Raw genomic sequence first — 24,649 nt, forward strand, 5'->3', positions numbered from 1 at the left:
CTCGCTCTCGCTCTCCCTCCCTCCCTCCCTCCCTCCCTGCTCTCTCTCTCTCTCTCTCTCTCTCCCTCCCTCCCTCCCTGCTCTCTCTCTCTCCCCCCCTCTCTCTCTCTCTCCTCCAGTCTCCCTCCCTCTCTCTCTCTCTCTCCTCCAGTCTCCCTCCCTCTCTCTGCGGCTCTATCTGCTGGCTCGCTGCAGTGAATCTCTCCCCCGCTGCTGTCACAAACCGTAAAGTCAGACAGCCGGTGGTCGGTATCTCACCGTTAAAAGTCATAAACCCCGTCGTTTGAAGCGTCGTCTTTAATCTAAACCGCGTCGATCCGTTAACGGACCTTTTAAATCCACACCAGCAGCCAGGCTCAGACCTCCCTTCCTTTGCGGCAAAATGGTAAGACAAATCTGTTCTTCATTTATAAAATCATAATGTCATTTAGTGAAATCAGCTTCTCCTTCGACTGTTAGCTCAGAGCTAGCAGCCCATGCTAACCTAGCTGCCGTTAGCACAGTTAAATAACGTCTTTAATGTTTATGACAGTATTAGTGTTTATTATTGTGTTTGTTTATGCTTCATTTCAACACACACACTGTCACACATCCACGTATAAAGTAACGTCGATGTGCAGCTCGGTGTTATCTGGTCACAAGGCTAGTTAGCTGTTAGCTGCTGAGGAAACACTGAAACACTAATACGGTTTAGCTAGCAGACTAGCTAGCTAAGCTAAGCTAAGCTAAGCTAGTCTGCTAGCTGGAGGAGCGTCAAGTGCGCAACACAGTGACGACGGAAGTGTCGTAACATCAAACATAAATCAAAATAAAGGCTTCAAAGAAGATAATATTTATATATTTAATATAAATATATATATAATATAATAATTATATATTATTATTGGCTTGCTATAGTGTATAAATCGTTAAAAATAATTAGATAATAAATCAATCAACATAAAGGCTTCAAAGAAGATAATATTTATATATATAATATTTATATATATATAAAATATATAATATAATAATTATATATTATTATTGGCTTGCTATAGTGTATAAATCGTTAAAAAAATTAGATAAATAAATCAAAATAAAAGCTTCAAAGAAGAAAAATCATTAACGGCAGCACAAATTAACCAGCACTGCAACTATTTTATTATTTATATACAATATATATATATATAATTCTAATATATATTTAACCACATTTATAATATATATTTAACCACCTGTTCATCAAGGCCTATGATCTCAGCTGACTCTTCCTACACATCACTCTTTTAATTAGTTAGCTATAGTTTCTCCTCTGTGTTATTTATTAGTATGATTTTGTGTGCCCCTTTTGTAAAGTGTCCTTGGGTTTCTGAAAGGCGCTATATAAGTCCAATTTATTATTATTATTATTATATATAATATATATTTATATATATTAATGTATATAATATTTATATATATAATATATAATGTAATAATTATATATTAGTGGCTAGCTATAGTGTATAAATCGTTAAAAATAGTTAGATAATAATGTCCATGTGACCAACATCTTAAACTTCAATTGAACGTAATTTACAATGTTATGGTGGAGGAAGTACTTAGATCTCAAAGAAGTAATACGTAGAAATACTCTTATTACAAGTGAAACTAGTGCTTTTTTTATTTTTTTTATCAATGTCTTTGTTTTTTTTGTTATAAAAACATCAGCATTATTATGCAATATATTCAATACAGGATTTACTTTAACAAACATAACATACCCCACACACACACCCGTTCTCTCTTAACTTTTCCCTTTCTTACAGGGCCAAAATTAATATATAGCTTCACAGTATCAATCATACAATTAAACAGTTAAATGGCAACTGTAACAAAATGAAGATACACATAAACAGAAAATAAATATATAGAAAATAAATAATAAATAAAATAAAAAGATTTTCAAAAACAAGAATCCATTCCCTTCTGAGGGTCTAGAAACTAGTGCATTTAATGTTTTACGTAAGTAAAAGTACAAAAGTATTAGCCTGCAAACACACTTAAAAGTACCAAATGTAAAAGAAGCCTACTCCATTATGCCGATTCCCATCTGCAATTTACTGTTTTATTTTGAAAGTGTTGACCGGACGTGGTAGGGTTATGTATTATGTCTTATGTGAGAGATGTCAGATTCGTCAGACGTTTCTGTTGGTGTTTAAATCACATCTTTGTTTTTCGTGGTTATAGCTGTCTGACATTCAGACCATCTTCTTATTAATTCATATTCTTTAAAGTAATGTTAGTGTGATGTTTGATTTAAAAATAAAAGGCAATCTCTGAAAGCCCCTTGAAGCAAATTTGTGATTTTGGGCTATATAAATAAAATTGACTTTACTTGACTTGATCAACAGCTGATCATTATAATAAAGCAAATAGTAGCAAAAATAAACCCACTTTATTACTCAGGAAAATATAGAAATATGAGTTTATATACATATGTTTTTAAAGCCTGCCCACTCTGATTGTGGTGTAATTATTATTCTTTTCCATATTACTCAATCTTTATTTATTTATTTTGCCTTAAACTAATAGTGCCTAGTCAAGAAATAATCACAATTTGTGGAGAGAAAGAGAGAAAGGGATGAGATGCAACAGAGGTCCCTTGTCTGGATTTGAACCAGAGATGTTACTGTTTATGTGGTGATCCTCTTGCTGACAGTTTTAAGGGTTAAATCTGCTAATCTTTAAATCAGGAGCCAAAAGTCACCTGCATTGAGAAATGTGTCTGCTTCTAGTCCTTCCTAATCCTTAGTTAAAGTTGCTCTATACATTATTCAGAGCATTAATATAGCAGTAAATAACTATTTGCTATGTAAAGATATATTTGTAGTGGAGAATGAAGTCGCTCTCCCTCTTTGTGTTTTGTAATCAGAGCTTCTCCTTGTTTTGTTGACATCGCCAGGCTTTTCGTGCTCATTTGTGCATGTGAGCGTGCCCCACTGGCTAGCTCACTGCTGCTGCTCTGCACTGCTCTCTTACAGCGGTTACAGCTAATAACGCCGTCACGATCGATGGTACCGTTGCGGTAGTGTAGCACCCACCCTCTGGTTCCCCCCTCAGGTTAACACTGTTGGCCCTTTCAGCAATGTTGCCACTGTTTTCACTGTCAGCGCTGTTACACCATTATCTACGAGCTGCCGGCTCAGCTTTCGCCATGTTGAGAGCCATGTGGAGACAATAGAAATGCTCCCAATCTCGCATTTAGCACCTTTTAAAGGTGCTAAATTTGATATTCAGAGCATTAATATAGCAGCAGACAACTATTTGCTATGTAAAGTGGTTGGTTGAGGCTGATACGTTTTTGCCGCGGACGCGTAGCACCCACCCTCCAGTTCCCCAGTTAGCATTGTTATCTCTGTCAGCACTTTCACCGCTGTAAGCACCATTAGCTGCGAGCTGCCCGGCTTGCCGTCGCCATGTTGAGAGCCGCTGAGAGGCAATAGAAATGCTCCCAATCCTCTATTTAGCACATTTAAGTGTCCTTATCTATTCGTTATGAAATTCGTATTATCTTGTTTAATTACACAGAACAAGATAATTCAGTAAAATAAGAGCAGATAACTTTAAACACTAAGCAAGTCGGCCAAGAAGTGAAGGTTTCCTCATTTTGTGGAGGCATGTAACAGTTATTATTGTAAGTGCAACTCACACTGGCCACGTTACATCATACAGACAGACGAAGCAGTCGAGGTACAATTGCTGGGATGTGCCAATCCAGGTAGAAAATGTGATATAATTTTGGAGAGTTGTTGTGCGTTAGGTCGACGCTGGGAAATAGGCCGTTTTATATGTTGTAACACTCATATGCCGCCGGTGAGTGTTTCCCTTTAGAGTTCAAATCTTAATACGAGTTAAAAATGGATTGATGAATCCAAAAATGTGTGGAAAATGATTACCCTAGTTCTGCCACGAGTAAGAATACGCCCACACTGAGCCAGCTGAATTTGAAAACGCATCTTTTTCTCTCCGTTCAGGCCCTCCAGTCCAAGCACACTAAACCGCTGTTTTTCATATTCAGACATTGAGTACAGTATTTTCAAAAATCATCTCTGTAGTGGATCAATTAAACTAAACTTTAGAAAACAATGATGTAAACATTGTCCTTGTGATCACTCATTTTAAATACAGCAATGATGATTTTCAATTAATTTAATTATACTTAATTTCACAAGGATAATCCACCAAGTATTGATACTGGATTTCAAGGAGTCCTGTGTATTTTGTCAGACACGTGATCATAAAATATTGATTCAACTGACACCTCAGACAGGAATTACTCTTCGCCTGGTCATCATATAGAATCCATGACCTGTAACCAAGTCATTATTTTCTGCTTGTTCATTTATCAGATATCTCCAAATGACAACAGCTAAGATGTGAGTGTCTGTATTCAAACACAGCATGCAGAGGTTTATCCAGCAGACGAACCAGACTGTCTGTCCCACTATTGAACCCATGTTGTGATCATCGCTTTTGTTGTTTGCTGACTGAAACAGGAAGTACAGATGAAGCGTTTTCTCATTGATTAGGCGTCTTATTGTGAATGGTGATGGTGAAAATCTCTTAAAAGTGTGGATGCCACGTCATTTTCACATGCATTTTTTAGATTTAGCTAGTAGTATTGCACGGTATACTGATACTAGAAAGGTATAGCGATATCCTGCCGTTAAAAATGGTACGATACCCCGTTTTATTAATACCAATACTTAATACCATAAGTGTGTGCAGCGTTCTGCTTTATAGGACGCCATTAGGATTGGGATCCCGCGGGAGCAGACAGCTGTAACTTTGTTGCTGGTGAGAGCAACCGGTCAAAAAATAAACTGTAGTGATAAACAGAAGGATGGAGTCAACAAGTCAAGTTGAAAATAAGATTAATGCAGGTCATGAACCGCTCACCGGCTGCACAGTCTCGCTCTGAGCTGGTGTCTCTATCAGCAGAACTCCCTTAAATAAATCAAGGAAATAACAGCGCGGCTCTTATTACCGACCAAATGTACCCATAACATTAGATTCACCATCTTTTCTGAATCTTTCCAAGCATCTCCTGTAATTCGTCAAACACATAATCCACTAAACAGCACGCGTTAAACTCTTCTCTCTTTTCACGCCACTTACTGTGGAGTGGTGTCCTCCTGATTTTAGCAGCTTTTCCCTCATCAACTTCTCACACAACTTCATCTGAATTTATTATCAGTTTTGTAGGTTTTTGTTTAGGAAGCCTCTCGTGGTCCTACATGCTGCAGTACCACTCTCCGTCTTAACTGTTACTAATGCGCCAGCAGGGGCGCTGTTTTACAAAACAAATAAGTGATATTAGAATAAGAAATACTTTATTGATCCCCAGGGGAAATTACAGTTGTTCCATTTTAAAATAAGAATGTCTATAAACATAGATTATATAAAAATATCTATAAACACAGTAAATCCCATAAATTTAAGTATATGAGATATCAGATTACTGCATACCATTTCATTTTTTAATAAATAAAAAAACAATTTTAAGTTCCATGTTCTATCATCTATTATTCCATTATTTTTCCTGATGTTTTAGATTTTTGCCGTGATATTGTTTAATTTTCGGTATCGAGATATTTAGGCAGGGTATCGTTTCAAAGTCAGAATTTTTGTATTGTGATAACACTATTAACCGGCTGAATGTAGTGTAAAGCCAAATTATACTTTACAGTCTGGCTGCAGAAGGCTTTGTGGTGTAAATTTTGTCATCTTTCTATGTCCACGAGGGATAAAAAAAAAACCCAACTGCATTTTTGTGTAGTTAATGACAGCTGATGCAAAGGTTTTTGTCCCGTCCCGATCAGAGCGATGTGGTCAGCAGTTTAAGATTCCTTTTAGACACTGCTGCAGCACCAGCAACTTTACTGTCATGTATGCTGTGAAGCAATGTCACTCAGATTTATGTCAGAGATTCAAATAATGTGGCGGATAAACTGAGCTGAGGTGGGGTTACCGTCCACCGTCCCTAAATATACAGGCACATGTTTCATTGTAGGTCAGATTCATTAATGAATTCCTCTTGGTGGAGTGATTGACCTGATTAGCTTCCCCGCTTAGCTGTTAGCACTTGCAGTGTATAATGGTTATGTTTTAATTTCAATGTATTTAGTTTCAGTGTATTTGAAGAAACTTCTTTCAACAGCTGCACAATTTCAGAGTTGTCGTCATCATTTGAGCGTGCCGCATGATTGACAGGAACAACTTTATCACTGAATAGGCAAACCCTAATATGTTTCTAACTCCTTAAACGCTAATTAACCTTAAATGGCTTCAGATGGTGCCATGCACTGTTGCCTGGATGACATAAACCAGTGAAAACTGCAGGTTCAGATGACGAGAGAAAATGTCAACATATAATAGCTTTAATGCAGATGTGTCATTTATTAGAGAATCATATTTTTATTGTTATTGCAACATGAATTAAATACTGGCTGGTATGTGATGGATGTCATTATAGCGAACCATCCACTGAACGCACAGAGGCGGAGAGGACAGGGTGAGGGTCTAGTGGCTGTTCGTTAAGTGAGGCAGAAAAAAACTGGAAAAAAAACTGAACTCAAATACTGCATCCAGATGACTTGTAGGGCTGGGACAATACACCTATCTCCTGATTCGATATGTATTGCGATTTTTAAGTATGCAATTCAATATTAAGATTTGTTGCAATTTTTGTTAACTTTTTTAACACTATACCATGGGAAAAGTCGTTATCGTATTGCGGTAACGTGCAGTCAAGCCAGCCGTCACTCTCATCTCCGTGGTAAAATCAGCAAACGCTACAACTGTAGAGCACCCATATACGACATTTATGTTAAATGCATTCAAACAGCCCCGATGGAGCTGACCATGGATGTATAAAGAGAACGGAGCTGATGGGAGAGCTATCGACAGACTTGGTGAAGTTAGCAGAAGCATACATGTGTGACTACGTCCGTTTTTCAAAATAAGGTGTTAACAAAGGGAACTGTATATACAAAATACATTTATGTAAATAAGATTGATTGGATTATATTCACCAGAAGTGTAAAATACATTGCACATACCTTTTTATAAATTAAAAAGAAAATACCACTAATTTGTGAGGGAAATGTCTTTTATTCTTTGATTTTTGGGTTGCTTGAAAAAAAAAAAAAAATAATGCCTGACAGTGACTGATATATTTGACTTTAGGACATCTCTGACTACATACATGCTGAAAATCCAACTTTTTTACTGTATTAATTTAGAGATTTTCCAAAGTAAAGTCCCAAGAAGTGTATGGTTCAACTTATTTCCAAGGTCTAGTGTTAAAAAAGTTAACAAAAATCTCAATAACTTTGTAATATCAAATTGCAAAACATATCGAATCGGCACCCAAGTGTCTGGATAGTATCGAATCGGGAGAAAGGCGTATCCTCCCAGCCCTAGTAGTGCAGCTCTCACACACAGTTTCAATGCTTGGCAGCATTAAAACGCTCAGTGAAAATCAATAAGACTGAACAGCTTAAAGCACTACAGCATCCAAACAGAATCCACCCAGATATTAATGTGCATGAGGAACTCACAAGTACAAGATAAAAAGGAAACCCCATGTACACTGTAGTGTACCAGGCCCATGTGACGCCTGTGATCAGAGCCAAGTGTGTGTTGGGCTCAGTGTCAGACAACAAGCTGGAGCAGACCTCTGCATGTGGAGTTCCCTGAGGAGGGAGGAGGAATGTTTGAGTGGCTGGCACAGCAATCAGAGAAACCAAATCAACTCTTCAGTCAGCCTCAATCACACTCACAAACAGAATAATTAAATCTGGAGTGAAACTGATTGAGGAAAACAAAATGGCCTTTTTGGAACTATGTTACTACTGTTAATACTGTACTGTATATTTCCCTGATGATACTTCCATACTTTTACTTGAGTAATATTCTCCATACAGGGCTTTAACTTTGAATATTATCACAATGTGGTATTAATACTTTTACTTAAAGGATCTGAATACTTCTTCCATCACTGATTGCAGCCTTAATGACGAGGCTACTAAATTTGTTTTGACTTCTGTTGTATGGAGGACGGAGCCTGCCAAAATCAAAAATAAATAAATGAACGTCTCGGTAAATAAATAAATAAATATGTCATTAAATGTAGCAAAAATAATATAAAAAATAAATGTAACCATTAATTAAATGATAAAATGTGAAATAAATTTCTGTTTTAATTTGCATCTTTATTGATTTTATCTTTGTATTAATTCCCTTATTTATTTATTTACCCCTCTGTTTAATTTTGCCTTTTATTTATTTATGGATTTCTTTTTATATATATTTTTAATTTATTCATCTATTTTTTATTTTTATTTTTTTTTTATTTTTAAATGTGTGTATTTATGTATTTATTTATTTATTCATTTCTGCACGATTTTCCCTAACGCATTTCACCCCTTATTTATTTTCCCAAACTTATTTATTTCGGTATTCTTTTCTTTATACATTTCTTTATGTATTTCTGTCTCATTATGCATATGAGGATACTGTCACTCAACAGGGTAAAATGCAAAGGGAAAATCGTGCAGAAATCCATCCATCCATTATCTATAACCGCTTACCCTATTCAGGGTCGCAGGGGGCTGGAGTCGGTCCCAGCTGACATTGGGCGAAGGCAGGGTACACCCTGTCGGCAGTCTATCACAGGGCTAAATTGTGCAGAACTAAATGAATAAATAGATGTAAAAATGGATAAATAAATACATACATTTAAAAATAAATATAAAATAAATACAAAAATATATGCAAAAACTATATAAATGAGAAAAAAATACATAAATAAATGAATTAATACAAAGATGAATAAATAATAAGGAAATTAAAACAGAAATATCAATTTGTCACATATAAATTAATTAATGGCTAAATTTACTTTTACTACATTTTATAATTATATATTGATTCATTTATTTATTAATTTATTTTTTATTTTGGCAGGTTCCTTGTCCTCCATACTGTTGACTGTTACAAACCTGCATAAACTACTGCAGTTTGTCAAAATCAAAAACAGAGAAGAAAACTAGCTAATGAAAGTAGAGATCCAAGAGAAACATTTGGTGAAGACGGAACATTTCACTGCATTATAATAGTTTAATAACATTTAAGGAAAGTGAGCTTTGGAAGCCTAAAATCTGAGTGACTGGCCCAGTATTCATAAAGTCAGCAGTGTTAAACATGAACCTTGTCAAACCCCACAGATGAGATTATGGTTTTTATGTACTGTAAGGCAGAATAAACCTCATATATGACCTGTTAATGTGATTTAGAGTCAGTGTGGCTCTGGTTACCAGTTGAGGAGGAAAGCTGCAGCTTTGGTCGAGCAGCCTGATTCAAGTCCTCGAGAGATGAGACGAGGCAAATCAAGGCGGCACGTTGGCCTAGTTTTCAGAGTCCAGATCATTCTGTCGCTCATGCATAATGAAGAACACCAACAATTAGCTAAGAACAGGACACAGAATAGTTCAATTCATCTTTTTTTTTACATTTTACTTGATTTTACAGATTTGCTATAACATAATGTAAGGGGCACAAGATTTCTCTCAGTCCACTGAGAACTATATATTTATACAGTGTGTATGTATATATATATATATATATATATTCTCTTGTATGTAAATCTTTTAGCCCCCTTTTGGTATAAATGACAAAGATGTTCCTGTTTGTTTTTAATCAGATGCCTTAATGTGGAACACTTTGTTTCATCGTCAATCTTCTCTCTTTTTCAGGGAAATGAAGCCAGTTATGCCCTGGACATGTGCTCGCACTGTAAGTATTAATAATCACTTCATGGCATTAGATGAAACACTGTAAGTGACTAAGTTGTTGCTTTCCCTAACTGATGTCCTTGTGTGGGTTCATTATTTTCAGTTCGTTTGTGTTTAAGATAAGTAGTAGAGTATCTGTGTTATCTACTGTGTATTCATTTTGAATATGAAAAAGCTGGTGAAATTCTGATATAAAACAAATCAGTAAAAAAAAATCAGGTGGAGGATGCCTATTTCTTTTCCTATTTTCAGAATAGTCCATGACAAATATGTCTGGGTATTTTTTTGAATACCTGAACGAATGCAATACTTGAGTTTTATTACTGATACAGTACCAGAAGTTTTTTTAAATACCTTACTTTGAATACAAACACATTTTATTATTCATTTAACAAATAAACATAACCATGTCAAACATCAACAGCTGTACAAAAACTGTGCCGGAAAAAAATACAGTGCAGAATTAACAAAATTAAGTTTGAATATGAATGCGTCTGCTCAAAAGAAAAAAATAATCTAAGGCCCTGATCAGACAGAGTGCGTTTTAGCAGCCTAAGGCGGCATTTTGTAATTGTTTTCAACGAGATTGAAGCATGTTGCGCGCTGCTTTTGTGTTGAGGAACGCTTTGCGTTTATCCGCTCTGTGTGCCTCGCGTTTTTATAGAACGCCCTGAACGCCTCGAGTTAAAAAAAATGTAACGAAAGCACCTGGCATCATTCGCATTTTTTCTCATTTTGCTGGATACCCTGAGCTATAACTTTACCAACCGTAGTTACCATGATCTGAACAGAAAACAGCAGGAGGCAAAATAGAGGTGTACTGTAGATTTCGGGTAAGTTGTTTTCATTAGTTCAAACCATACCATTAACTAGGGCTGTCCCAAATACCATTTTTTTAAGGCTTTGAAGCTTCGGTGAGAAATATTGGAAACTTCGCGGAGCATCGTGGCGTGGGAGGCTGACATGTTCGTCTGTCTGTCTGTTTCCCTCTCCCCTGTTTCCGTGCCCAGGACAGTGCCGCTGCCGAACTACTGCTCACACACGCATCTCTACACATAGCAAATAGTGATATCCATCTGAGAATACTAATAATTAATAATGTTGTGGGATTATTCCTTATTTCATGGGCTATTTGGGGATTTATACTTTATTATTACATATTTATTATTATTTTTATTATTATTATTATTATTATTATTTGTATTATTATTACAAGTGCTCTGTCTGATCTGGCAACAAAAAAGCAGTGCGGTACGCCTCGCGTTTTCCACCTGCAAAAAGTGCTCTGTCTTATCAGGGCCTAATGAAGCATTATCTGCCTATTTCTTTGTGCTGGACAGGTTTTTATACTCGTTGCTGCAGACACAAAATAAACAGAACTCAAAAAGTGTTGAAGTTAGATTACCCTGCATTATTAGATAGTGATCGTCAGGGGAAAAGTCCGACATGTTCACACTGAGTTTGGGATATGATGATGGCTGGTGATGGATGTGAACGTCACCACATGCTGCACCTTCCTCTGCAGGCCTCTGCTGGCAGTCTGACCCAGACTCCCAGCACTCTGAGGCTAAAAATGCCTCATCCCTCTGTAAAGGTCAGTGTCAGGGCTGCTGGGAAAACCTCGTTTATTTTTAGTCACGACAATATCCCAGTTTTAATTAGTTGGTCGCTTTGCTCTGACCCTTAAGTCAAGAGAGGAAAGCTAGACGCTTAATTAGAAAATAATGACTGTAATGCTTGGGCCTACTTTTTGAGTAGCAGCCCCCTCAGGAAGATGGTAGTGTAAGTTGAACTTCAAAATTCTCAAACCTCAAAATTACGTCAACCGTTGCTGGTATCGGATATGTTTGCTGAGTGGGTGGGAGGTTTGGGGGGCCTGCTTCCTAACGAGCTGTTAAGAAAGGTGTCACAGACTGGGGGGGACCCTGCAGGAGGGGGGACCCGGTTGAGATTTATGACACGTGCTCCGTCTTTTCCCTCCAAACTGAGAAACCTGCTTCTCTTGCTGCCTGTTGAGTCCCAGAAACAGCTCAGCCTTTTGTTGAACTTTGTGGCCTGGAAAGTCGATACCAAATCTTTGGTTTTCTAATCTGTGAGCAAGACCCGGCCCTGCTGTGTGACCGAGGAAATGGTACACACAGGTGTCTCTGCTTACTGCAGTTGACTTTGGGGTCTTGCCTTGTAGCAAGAAGTCACACCAGCAGCTCTCAGGTGTCTCAGCTCTCGCCAAACCTCCCCAATGTATTTGGCGAGGTGTCTGGGTTGACGGCCTGAAACGGGGAGACATGAGTGGCGGGGTTCAGTCTGGCTGACGGTGCTGTATTTCCCCAGTCAACTGACGGACTTCGCCTGCTCAGGGATATTTATGGGAGTTCCCGATGCTGCCACGCCTCGACTCCCCACCCTTCTTTTCTTTCAGGACCAACAGCTCGGTGCAGCTGCTTTCCCTGTTAAAATCAGAGCTGCATTGCTTGAGTTACCCACTCGGCCATCAGAGAAGAACCACTAGTTTACATTAAAGGTACCCTGTGGAGTTTTGGCCCACTGGAAGCGCTGTGGAGGCATGTCTTTACGATTGGGTCGACATTTTGTTAGTATCTTGCAAGTACACGAGGAAGTGGGCGGCACAGGCAGTGAAGAAGAAGACTAGACTAGAAAAAAGGAATTCTACACGACCTACAGACCTGAAGGATACACAATACAAATACAATTTGTATTAACAAATACCACTGAACACATTAACGCAATCGATCTTTCAGAGATTGTAGCAGACTCAGTTTTAAAGCTAGAGTGAAGATGCTGGCATCATATGAAACATACTAGCTTGTTGAGCAGGAGGCTAAATAAAGCTCAAATTTTACGCGAAATTTGGTGAGGAAAAATTGTCATGGCCATTTTCAAAGGGGTCCCTTGACCTCTGACCTCAAGATATGTGAATGAAAATGGGTTCGATGGGTACACACAAGTCTCTCCTTTACAAACATGCCCACTTTATGATAATCACACGCAGTTTGGGGCAAGTCATAGTTAAGTCAGCACACTGACAGCTGTTGTTGCCTGTTGGGTTTGAGTTTGCCATGTTATGATTTGAGCATATTTTTTAAGCTAAATGCAGTACCTGTGAGGGTTTCTGGACAATATTTGTCATTGTTTTGTGTTGTCAATTGATTTTCAGTAATATTTATATACACACATTTGTATAAATCAGCATTTCTGTCCACTCCCATGTTGATAAGAGTATTAAATACTTAACAAATCTTCCTTTAAGTTGCATTTTGAACAGATCAAAAATGTGTGATTAATTGCGATTAGATATTTGAATCGATCGACAGTCCTATTTTTTTATATCCACTACACATGGCTGTGTCAGATTAGTTTCCTTTATGGCTGCTGTAAACAATCTGGTGCCATCCTAGCCAAACGGCTGATGTTCACTAGATGCATGAGCAGAAACTCTTTTCTCTGCTCTGCTATTTCTATGCTCCTGGTCTATTTTTGCTGCCGCTGCTCTTCTGTTGTAGTTCTGACTAAGCAGTTGCTCAACCAATGTTCGCTGTTGTATTAAACCACACTTGCGGTTTCCACCAGTAACTAGGGGTGTCACCAAATCAACCAGGACTGAAATCTTAAGGATTACAACATTAAACTGTAACTAATGAAAAACAATGTATGTGTTCTCTATTCAGTGTTTGGTGCTCAAATCACTGCTTACTCAGGTGTTGTGTTCAACAACTAGTTTATTTTATAGTTTACACATATTTACAGACTTCTTTGACTTATAAGCCATTTTACCAGTATTAACAAGGCAAATAACAATTGGCCAAAGTTACCAGTAATGCACCAAATAGAAAATTCAGTTAGCATCAATTCTATTAATTATCTTTGTCCATTCACTTTTTATTGTGCAGTGGAAACCGCTTATGATTGTTATTATAACCATTTTTTTTGTTTTTCTTTATTTCTCAGGCAGTTTGCCATCTAATTGACATTAGTATATGTATTACATGAATGTAAAATTAAATGAAACAGACCGCTTTGCTATTTACTAGCTTGTTGCCAATTCTTTTGCCTTTTCCCTAAGCAAGGGCCCGCTTAGGGTGAGGCGTTGCTGGTTTTTGACCAGCTCTGTGTCACTGCTGCACGGCTGGTGCATGCAGACGGGATGGGGTGAGGCGGGCGCCGTTTGTCTGCATGTACCGGCCAGTTAAGGAAGGTAAATTCTACAGTGTTTCCATTAAATGTGTACATTTGTTCCCTTGAATGAAAATAAATCAATACATGAAATAAGATAAGTTATTAGTTTACTCCAACAGGAGAGATGATCAGAGGTGCAGAGTTTTTGCCACCATCATTATTACAGGGACTGAAGTATGGAAGGAGTTTCTCAGTAAAACAGCAGCCAGTAAAGGAGTAGATGAGAGCTGCAGCATCTACGTCATAAAAGGAGACCAGACCCTCCTCATAATCCACAAACACCCCCACCTTCTGAGGCTGAGACTTCAGAGAGAGACTGACTGGAGGGACATCACAAGCTTTGTACTTATTTCCATTTCTCAATGATAAAGTCCAGTTACCACTCTGAGGGCTCATATGGATAATTCCCTTCCTTTTGATCGACTCTCTGGCCACTCCAAAATTCCATTTAGTCTTCCCTTTAACTTGAACCTCAAAGTAAAATCTGCCTGAAGAGAAACTCTGCTTTCCTAAAACACAAACACAATCAGAAAATCTTTCTGGGTTGTCTGGGAGATTCTTCCTCACATCACCATGATTCACTTGTTTCCCATCATCAGACAGGATGAGAGCAGAATGAGCTGTATAAGGATCAAGAGTCACATCTACTGCATACTGCTGGACCCTCTTCAGCTCTGCTTGAACCAGCTTCTTCATCTCTTTATTGAGTGTCTCCTCCAGCTGAGCCACAGCTCTCCTCACATTCCCCTCATATGATGGACGGACGCTGACCTCTGTCCAGTCCTTGGTGGGTGGAGCAGCTTTCAGGGACTGGACACTCTGGAGAAGATGGAGTTGGTCTTCAGAGCGTTTGAGCTGCTCCACTTCAGTCCTTCTCTTCGTCAGCTCAGAGATTTCCTGTTCCAGCTCTTTGATGAAAGCTTCGGCCTGTTTTTCTGTTGTTTTCTGCTTCTCTTTGATCGTGTCGATGAGATTGGCTTGGCCTCTCTCAACAGACTCCTTCAGAGCAGTGAAGACCTGAACACCTTCTGCTATCTCTCTGTCTGCATCTTCCTCACTGAGGTCGACTGAGTGTTTGATCTCCTGAATCTTCAGTCGTCTCTTCTGGATCATCTGCTGGATTTCAGCCTCTGTCTTCCCCAGCTCCGCCTTCTTTCCTTCATATTCTTCTTTCAGAGGAACAACATCATGCATCTTGTGGTCTAGAACGGGGCAGAGCATGCAGACACATGTCTGGTCGGTCTTACAGAACAGCTCCAGAGGTTTATCGTGCTTCGTACACATCCTGTCTTCCAGGTTCTCCACAGGCTCGATCAGCTGATGTTTTTTCAGACCTGACATTGTCAGATGAGGCTCCAGGTGAGTCTCACAGTAGGAGGCCAGACACACCAGGCAGGACTTCAGGGCCTTCAGTTTGGTTCCTGTGCAGACGTGACAGGGAACTTCTCCTGGTTTGGACACTTGTTGCTCTGAGCTGCTGCTGCTGGTTTTCTGTTGAGCTGACTGTCTGAACTGAACAACCATCTCAGAGATGAAAGTGTTGACGTGCAGCTCTGGTCTTGTGTTGAAAACCTTTTTACACATCGGACACAGGTACTGGTCACTAGTATTCCAGTGTTCAGTGATGCAGTTTTTGCAGAAGTTGTGTCCACATGGTATAGTGACTGGATCAGTGAACACATCCAGACAGATGGAGCACAGAAACTGATCTTCAGATCGCAGATTGCTGGCAGCAGCCATATCTACACACATAGTGTGAAAGAAAAGAAAAACATTTTATTCAAAATACAGTTTAATTTGTAACAAAAAGAAGTTGATTGCTTTTCTTTTAAGTTTAGCATATGATGTTGGATTAAGTAATTTTGTAATTATATACATATACTGTATTTTGACTTAGATGGTCGCGGTTGCTCACGATGAGGCTAAGTCGTGTTTACAAGCTCAAGCTCGCTACTTTGGCAAAACCACACAGTATGTCACACATTCTGTTGTGTAGACCAATTTTTATTAAAGAACAGCTCTGCTAACAAAGCTCTGCTTACTTGAAGACTTACTTTTCCTCTAGCTACTTCACATTAAAAGCCTCCAACTGGTTCTCTGGGGGAAAGCTTTTAATGTGAAACAGCTAGAGGAATTACATTAGTATGTAGGAGGGTTGATGCTAGAATGGATGGTCTGGAGGGACGCTTGCCTGATTCTGCACATGCACTTCCTATTCTTTGACCAATAGGCTATGCTAACCTTAACCATTCGTCCCTTCTGACCATCCATTCCAGCATTTACCATGTAGTAAGGGATCAGTAAATAGTAATAATAGCAGGAAAGTAGGAGTGAAACTAAACTCCAAACCACAGAGCTGCAAACTAATTTCCCTGTAAGGGACATTAAAGATACTTTGAAATGCTTACTTAATGACAAACACATCACATTTCCTTTAACTGCTTCACATTAATAGACTCTCCCACTGGTTCTGTGGTGGAAAGCTTTTAATGTGAAACAGCTAGAGGAAATAGAGGAAGCAGTATGTAGGAAGCGATCAGTAAACAGTAATAATAGCGGGAAAGTAGGAATGAAACTAAACTCCAAACCACAGAGATTCAGTTACAAGTTACTAAAGTCCTGAGAACTGACACAGAGAGACTGTTTAAAGCTGTTAAAGTGGGATACTGTTTAGTTGACCTGTAGACAAACAGCCATAGTTATATTGTTAACAATTTAATTTAAGTATGAAATGCAGAGTGGAACTTCCTGCTCCAGTAGAGCTGAAGTTTTGTGTTAATCCTGGTTGTGGAAAGTGTGAATAGTATCAGCTGTACTCACCAGTGTTTGACAGAGACTCTGCTGTGTTGTTGAGAAACACCTGATGAACTCTGTTTGAATTTTCTTTTAGAGAGAAGCAGAGACTTGTCTCGACTGTCTAAACTCTACTGCGACACTGACAAAACCGTAACTTTCATTTCTGGAGTGTGACGTTGCAGCTCACCTCTTTCCAGCGTTGCTCCGCCTCTCACTGCAGCTCTGTTGGTGAAGTTTTGTCTTCCTCATGTTTAGACATGGTTTTAGTGACATACAAGAGTTTTCCTGGCTTAACATGAGCTGAAGGTGGTTCTGTACCTAACGTATTTTTGATTGTATTTGTTTGAGGGGAAGCACTAAGCTGTGTAGGCACTCTGTGAGAAGTGGAAGACTAAGAATACTTAATAATACTAGCAGCCCAAACAACACTGGACAATAAAAAGGCACATTGATAGAAAACAATCCCAAAATTGCCTGAACACATTTTTAGGGTTGAAAATATAAACCGTTGTTACATCAAGCAAAAGATCAGCTTAGTTTTAACCTGTAACTGAAATCTTTTGTCATATTTATCCAGCAACTCTTTTTCTTCAGTTCCACGGGCCAGGACAAGACCAAGAAATATAGTACGGTCACTGTTGGATTATTTAATGGATCACCAATTACAAACACATTATTTGTCCTTGGTCAACATGAGTGGTCTTCCTGTGCATATTTATCACAAACAGTGTCTCCACATACAGTATAGCTGTGTTTGGTTAACAGTACAGTGACTCCATGCTTGTGGTTCCTTTGTGTTGTGGTCCATCCAGTGGTCGCTGTGTGCCATAACACCAGTTATAGTGTTGTATATAGAAGCTTATTACTGCTGTTACTGTAGTGCAACATGCAAAATGACTCTGAATTCAGCACTGAGGTTTTTTTTGGTATTTACCTGTTTATTGCATTGGATAACACCTGCACCATTTTGACAATACAATATTTGAACTATTTAAATAGGCTTGAAAGGGCTTACACAAAAGCATGATGATTTTCATGCACAAATTTGAGTAACTTATAAAACAGCAGGTATTGTTGTTGTCCACGTAGTCACAGACATGAAGAGGCAGAGCAGAAAACAGTAGTTGAAATTTGTAAACCTGCCCATTTATTTTTGGTTTTGGTATGACCGTCTGTACTGCGTTATCTGCCTCAAGATAAGCTAGCATTTACTGTACATCCAAATATAAAGTGTCCTGCTTACTTACTGTAGATACAGTTTATGCTTTAGTCTTTGCAGTGATGTTTTTGTGATTGGTAGGATTCTTGAAATAAGAAAACCCATCCATTTTCTCTTCACATGTTTTGGATATGAATGTGACAACCACTTGTTTTTTTAAATTTAGACTGAAAATATTACTAGAACCAACAATGAAGACCAGTTACCTTAAAATAAGTAGGGGTGGGGAAAAAAATAGATTCACCTAAGTAATGTGATTTCTTTTTTTTCTTTTCTTTTTTTTTACCATTTTGAAATAGATTTTTTAGAGCCAGAATCGATATATTTGCTTCATTGAAGTCAATATGGAGGTAGAAGGAAGTTACCATTTTTATTGTTGTAGTCGGAGTAACGTGACGTCATACCCCTTCAGTATCCGTCAACCAAAACAAACCGCAGCCGGCCACAGCGAGCCGAGACAAGAAAGTAGAAAACAGCAGAGGGTCCACGGGGATACGAACTGCACCCTCATATTTTTAAACCAAAGTGGTAAACATTACACAAACAGTAAAGAATGGAAACATTTTGGGTTTCACACATTGCAGGAAACTCTGAGCTAGACAAGTCAATAGAAGTGTATGATTCAACTTTTTCCCATGGTCTAGTGTTAAAAAAGATATAATAAAAATCGTAATAAATCGTAATCGCAAATTGCAATGCTTAAAAATCACAATGCATATAAAATCGGCACCCAAGTATCGTGATAGTATCGAATCAGGAAATAGGTGTATCGTCCCAGCCCTAAAAATAATTATAATTTATTTATTGTAAATTGTGTTTGGGTGATTATTTACCAAGAATTAAAAACAAAACATTGAATCATTCTAAAATGAGATATGACTTTCTTGAATTACCATGTTTAAAGTCGTGGGAATGGAAACTGTTGCAGGTGTTAGTTTTGTGCTCTATCCAGTCAGCCAAGCAAGGAACAGAAGAGATTTGATTTTGAATGAGTAGATTTATGACTGTGTGTCCCTCCCAATGTAGGTTCACTACAAATGAAAATGAGAGGCTTTCAATGACTCTTCCATTTAACTATGAAAAAAAGTTTCAGGCTGTCGAGCAACAGTTCTCCTCCAGATCGACTTCTGTACACATTTCCAAAGCTCACAAATGCAGCACATTGGCCAAACACCCTTTGCATTTCATTGTATGACATTGTGGTCTTGTATAGTTCAATGTTTATAACGCAGCACTTGGTTGACAGTAGATCTCGGCCTCCCGTTGAGTCGAGTGCGGAGCTCTGGTGTTTCTCAGCGGGTGCTGCCTGTTCAGAAGGATCAGTACTGTGACTGAGCGACATGTCGGAGGTGTTGTGTTTCCCAGGCACTAAATTAAAGACAGAACGCACTGCTGCCATGACTTTGGCTGTAGCTCTACCACAGACCACAGGTGGTGTAACATCTACATCTATAGAAATAGATATCTATACCTACCAGAGATGCACCTGTTCCAATTTTCTTGGCCGATTTAGATTTTTTTTTTTTTTTAAATCTGACCAATCAGATTTTTTCAGACTCAGATTTTTTTTTTAAGAACTATAATTGACAACATACCCGGTAGGGTTGGGAAAAATTGATTCACCTATGTATCACGATTTTTTTTTTTTTTTTTTTTTAATTTTTTTTAACAATTTTGTAATGCATTTTTTTTAATACCAGAATCAGTATAATGGCTTCATTTGATTCTATGCGGAGGCAGAAGAAAGTAACCGCTTTTATTGTTATAGTCTGACTAACGTGACGTCATATCCACTTCAATAACCAAAACAAAGCTGCTGTGAGGCGAAGCTAGAAAGCAAACAGCTGAGGGTCCGCGGGGATACGACCTGCACCCTCACATGTTAAATCACTACACATGCAGTAAAGTATGGAAACACTTTGGGTTTCACACATTGCCAGGAAAAGCAGAGCTAGACATTATGGCAAAAACTGCATGCTAAATCTGTCATGGACAGGAAACGTTATCTTATTGCGGTAACTTGCGGTCAAGCCAGTCGTCATTCGCAACTTCGTGGTCTAATCGGCCAACGCTACAACTGTAGAGCAACCATATACTGCCATTTATGTTAAATACAGTCAAACGGCCCCGATGGAGTTGACCATGGATGTATAAAGAGAACGGAGCTGACGGGAGAGCTAGCAACGGACTTGGCAAAGTTAGCGGAAGTATACACGTGTGACTACATCTGGTTTTCAAAATAAGGTGTTAACAAAGGGAACTGTATATGTGTATATATGTGTGTATATATGTATATATATATTTGTGTGTATATATATATATACATATATGTGTATATATGTGTGTATATATATATATATATATATATATTATATATATGGAAAATATAAAACGTTTTACATATCCACTAATTTATGAGGGAAATTACTTTATTCTTTGATTTTTGGGTTGCTTGAAAAAATTACATAAATGATTCCTGACTGACTGATTTATTTGACTTCAGGACATCGCTGACTACATACAGACACAAAATCAAACATTTATACTGTATTAATTTAGATATTTTCCAAAGTGGGGGACTGCTATGATCCGTCAAATTTGCGGAAAAGTTGCGGTGATTGGACTAAATTTCAAGGTCGTGCAAAAATCATGATCGTGAATTGTTGTAATCGCAACATCGCAAATTCCTGGAGGGTCTGATTGAAGTGTGAATCAATCACCACAGTAAATGTATGTAGTGATTAGTTTACTCTGACAGGAGAGATGGTCAGAGGTGCAGAGTTTTTACCACCATCATTAAGACAGGGACACAAGTATGGGAAGAGTTTCTCAGTGAAACAGCAGCCAGTAAAGGAGTAGATAAGAGCAGCAGCACCTACGTCATAAAAGGAGACCAGACCCTCATCATAATCCACAAACACCCCCACCTTCTGAGGCCGAGACTTTAGAGAGAGAAGAACTGGGCGGTCAGCAAGAGCTTCATACTTATTTCCATTTGTCAACCATATAGTCCAGTTACCATTCTGAGGGTTCAGTGGGATGACTCCCTTCCTGTTGATCGACTCTCTGGCCACTCCTAAATTCCAGTCAGTCTTTCCTTTGACTTGAACCTCAAAGTAAATTTTTCCAGAAGAGAAACTCTGCCTTCCTAAAACACAAGCACTATCAGAAAATCTCTCTGGGTTGTCTGGGAGATTCTTTCTCACATCACCAAGACTGACCTGTTTCCCAGCATTAGACAGGATGAGAGCAGAATGAGCTGTATCAGGATTAAGAGTCACATCCACTGAATACTGCTGGACCCTCTTCAGCTCATTTTCAAGAAGCTTCTTCATCTCTTTACTGAGTGTCTTCTCCAGCTGAGCCACAGCTCTCCCCACAGTCCCCTCATATGATGGACGGACGCTGACCTCTGTCCAGTCCTTGGTGGGTGGAGCCGCTTTTAGGGACTGGACACTCTGGAGAAGATGGAGATGGTCTTCAGAGCGTGAGAGCTGCTCGATCTCAGTCCCTCTCTTCTTCAGCTCAGAGATTTCCTGTTCCAGCTCTTTGATGAAAGCTTTGGCCTGTTTCAGTGTCATTCTCTGCTTCTCTTCGATTGTCTCAATGAGCTCTTTCAGACCTCTCTCAACAGACTCATTCAGATCAGTGAAGACATGAACACCTTCTGTTATCTCTCTGTCTGCATCTTCCTCACTGAGGTCAACTGAGTGTTTGATCTCCTGAATCTTCAGTTGTCTCTTCTGGATTGTCCGCTGAACTTCAGCCTCTCTCTTCCCCAGCTCTGCCTTCTTTTCTTCATATTCTTCCTTCAGAGGAACAACATCATGCATCTTGTGGTCTAGAACATGACAGAGCATGCAGACACATGTCTGGTCGGTCTTACAGAACAGCTCCAGAGGTTTATCGTGTTTCGTACACATCCTGTCTTCCAGATTCACTTCCACAGGGTCGATCAGCTGATGTCTTTTCAGGCCTGACATTGTCAGATGAGGCTCCAGGTGAGTCTCACAGTAGGAGGCCAGACACACCAGGCAGGACTTCAGGGCCTTCAGTTTGGTTCCAGTGCAGACGTCACAGGTAACTTCTCCTGGTTTGGCACATAGTTTCTGTGAGCTGCTGCTGCTGGTTTTCTGTTGAGCTGACTGTCTGAACTGAACAACCATCTCAGAGATGAAAGTGTTGACGTGCAGCTCAGGTCTTGTGTTGAAAACCTTTTTACACATCGGACACAGGTACTGGTCATTAGTATTCCAATGTGCATTGATGCAGTTCTTGCAGAAGTTGTGTCCACATGGTATAGTGACTGGATCAGTGAACACATCCAGACAGATGGAGCACAGAAACTGATCTTCAGATCGCAGATAGTTTGCAGCAGCCATGTCTACACACATAGTGAAAGAAAAGAAAAACATTTTATTCAAAATACAATTTTAATTATTCTTTTAAATAGAAAGAAGTGTGATTATTACTGTTATATTACAGGAGGGGTGTGTAGGATCTAGCGGTATCTAGCGGTTAGGTTGCAGATTGCAACCAACCGAATCCTCTCCCGTGTACCAAGCATGTTGGAAAGCTATGGTTGCCGACGCGAAAATGAAAATGGCCCACTCTAAAGCCAGTTGTTGTAAGAGTAGCGTTGGTCATTTGGAGCAGAGCCAGTATGCGTGTAAGTGGGAAGTGAGTGGTGAAGCAAGAGAGAGAGCGGCGGTGTTGGGAACGAGTAATGTTATCGACCCCGGCCCAAGCCATTCTGGGCTACTGTAGAAACATGACGATGCAACATGACGGACTCCGTGGTAGTACTGATACCAAAATGTTGACTTCGATATGATACTGTCTGGTAGGGGTGTAACGATACGTTTTTACTACGATACGATTTCCATGGTTGCGACACGATTCAAGGACGATATTTGGCTCATCTTGAGCGATATGATTCGATTAAATGATTTAAAATCGATACAGTAACATACAACTTTTATTTGAAAATAATAAAAAGTGCACCTGCAGGACCTGCTGATTCAGTTCTCAAGATACAAGGCAGTTTAATATTTAACAAAAAATATAATAAACCGACTTCTATTCAAGTTAAATGAACAGTGATTTAACCTGCTGCGTCTGTCCTTATTTTCAATATAAACGGTAGAGTAATTATACAGTGATCAACTTATAGTGATCAAACAGCTTGGGACAATATTGAATTGAATTTCCCTCGGGATCAATAAAGTTACTATCTATCTATCTATCTATCTATCTATCTATCTATCTATCTATCTATCTATCTATCTATCTATCTATCTATCTATCTATCTATCTATCTATCTATCTATCTATCTATCTATCTATCTATCTATCTATCTAATATAATCATTCCTATACAAACGCTGTTTAAATAATTTGCTTAAAGTAATCAAGTAGTCCACCTACAGTGTTCATTTGGGGTCTTTTCATACATGAAAACATCTGGAAAAACACTTTAAAACTATGTTAGACTAACGTTAGTTGAATTTCTGTTTGTTTTTTTTACTTTACAAACTAATTTCCCTCTAAGGGACAATAAAGATACTTTGAACTGCTTGCTTGATGACGAACACATCACATTTCCTCTCGCTGCTTCACATTAAAAGTCTCCTACTTGTTCTGTGGTGGAAAGCTTTTAATGTGAAACAGCTAGAGGAAATAGAGGAAGCGGTATGTAGGAAGCGATCAGTAAATAGTAATAATAGCGGGAAAGTAGGAGTGAAATTAAAACCACAGAGATTCAGTTACTATAGTCCTGAGAACTGACAAAGGGAGACTGTTTAAAGCTGTTAAAGTGGGCTACTGTTTGGTGGCCCTGAAGAAAAACAGCAATAGTAAAAGTGTTTATATGAAATGAAAAGACTTCTGGTTTTTGAAAGTATAAATATTATCAGCTGTACTCACCAGTGTTTGGCAGAAACTCGGCTGTGTTGTTGAGAAAGACTTGATGAACTCAGTTTGAATTTTCTTTTAGAGAGGAACGGAGGCTTGTCTCGACTAGCGTGGCTGACTTCACTCTCATTTCTGGAGTGTGACGTTGAAGCTCTAGTCTTTCTAGTGTTGCTCCGCCTCTCACTGCAGCTCTGTTGGTTTGTTTCCTCCCTCTGATTTATTTATTTATTTATTTATTTATTGGGAAATACCAGTTACTCTTTTGTTAATATGGAGCAAAAGTGGTGCTATACCTAACGGGTAGGAGGAGTAAGGTATGTTAATAGGTGGTCTTGCAGAACAAACAACTAATCGATTAATTGAGAAAATAATCTACAGATTAATCGACAATGACAATTATTGTTAGTTGCAGCCTTAATTTAGTCTACCCTCATTTATATACATTTTATTCATTGCAGTACTGTTGTATTAGAGTGCATTAGTTTAGGTGTACCTAATAAACTGGCAACTGAGTGTAATTCCCAAAAGACGACCACAAAATGTAAATTGCACTTCTACCAGAGCAGCTTTCGTTTAAGCTTCTGTGTTAAAAAAAAACAAGACGAGAATCAAATACTTGAAATGAGTTGAGTTTCTTTAGAAACTGGTGAAGATGGAGGAGATGGTGTCTCCTCCTGAAGGAAAACATATCTGAGGTTGTTAGTTGTGT

At 38.7% G+C, this 24,649-nt stretch overlaps 3 protein-coding genes across 3 annotated transcripts in view; 1 reads left to right on the plus strand and 2 right to left on the minus strand.

Annotated features, from left to right (window-relative positions):
• The window catches only part of ppp3r1b (protein phosphatase 3 (formerly 2B), regulatory s1ubunit B, alpha isoform, b), a 33,195-nt gene continuing 8,546 nt past the window's right edge, over positions 1-24,649 (plus strand). The window contains exons 1-2 of the mRNA XM_074629860.1: positions 1-385; positions 9,780-9,819. Of these exons, the coding sequence (XP_074485961.1) occupies positions 383-385; positions 9,780-9,819 (43 nt within the window). The 5' untranslated portion in view covers positions 1-382. The remainder of the gene's footprint in view (positions 386-9,779; positions 9,820-24,649) is intronic.
• LOC141764557 (E3 ubiquitin-protein ligase TRIM21-like) lies at positions 14,038-16,949 on the minus strand. The gene is made up of 2 exons (XM_074629859.1): positions 16,833-16,949; positions 14,038-15,754 (listed from the first exon to the last, which is right to left on the minus strand). Exon 2 carries the CDS (start codon positions 15,750-15,752, stop codon positions 14,115-14,117), a length of 1,638 nt encoding a protein of 545 aa, XP_074485960.1. The 5' UTR covers positions 15,753-15,754; positions 16,833-16,949; the 3' UTR covers positions 14,038-14,114.
• On the minus strand, positions 20,641-24,075 carry LOC141764556 (E3 ubiquitin-protein ligase TRIM21-like). Its single transcript, XM_074629858.1, has 2 exons — positions 23,953-24,075; positions 20,641-22,411 (listed from the first exon to the last, which is right to left on the minus strand). The coding sequence occupies exon 2, from the start codon at positions 22,407-22,409 to the stop codon at positions 20,769-20,771; it is 1,641 nt and encodes a 546-aa protein (XP_074485959.1). The 5' UTR covers positions 22,410-22,411; positions 23,953-24,075; the 3' UTR covers positions 20,641-20,768.

The sequence above is a fragment of the Sebastes fasciatus genome, chromosome 3, assembly GCF_043250625.1.
Source record: "Sebastes fasciatus isolate fSebFas1 chromosome 3, fSebFas1.pri, whole genome shotgun sequence".
Classification (NCBI taxonomy): Eukaryota; Metazoa; Chordata; class Actinopteri; order Perciformes; family Sebastidae; genus Sebastes; species Sebastes fasciatus.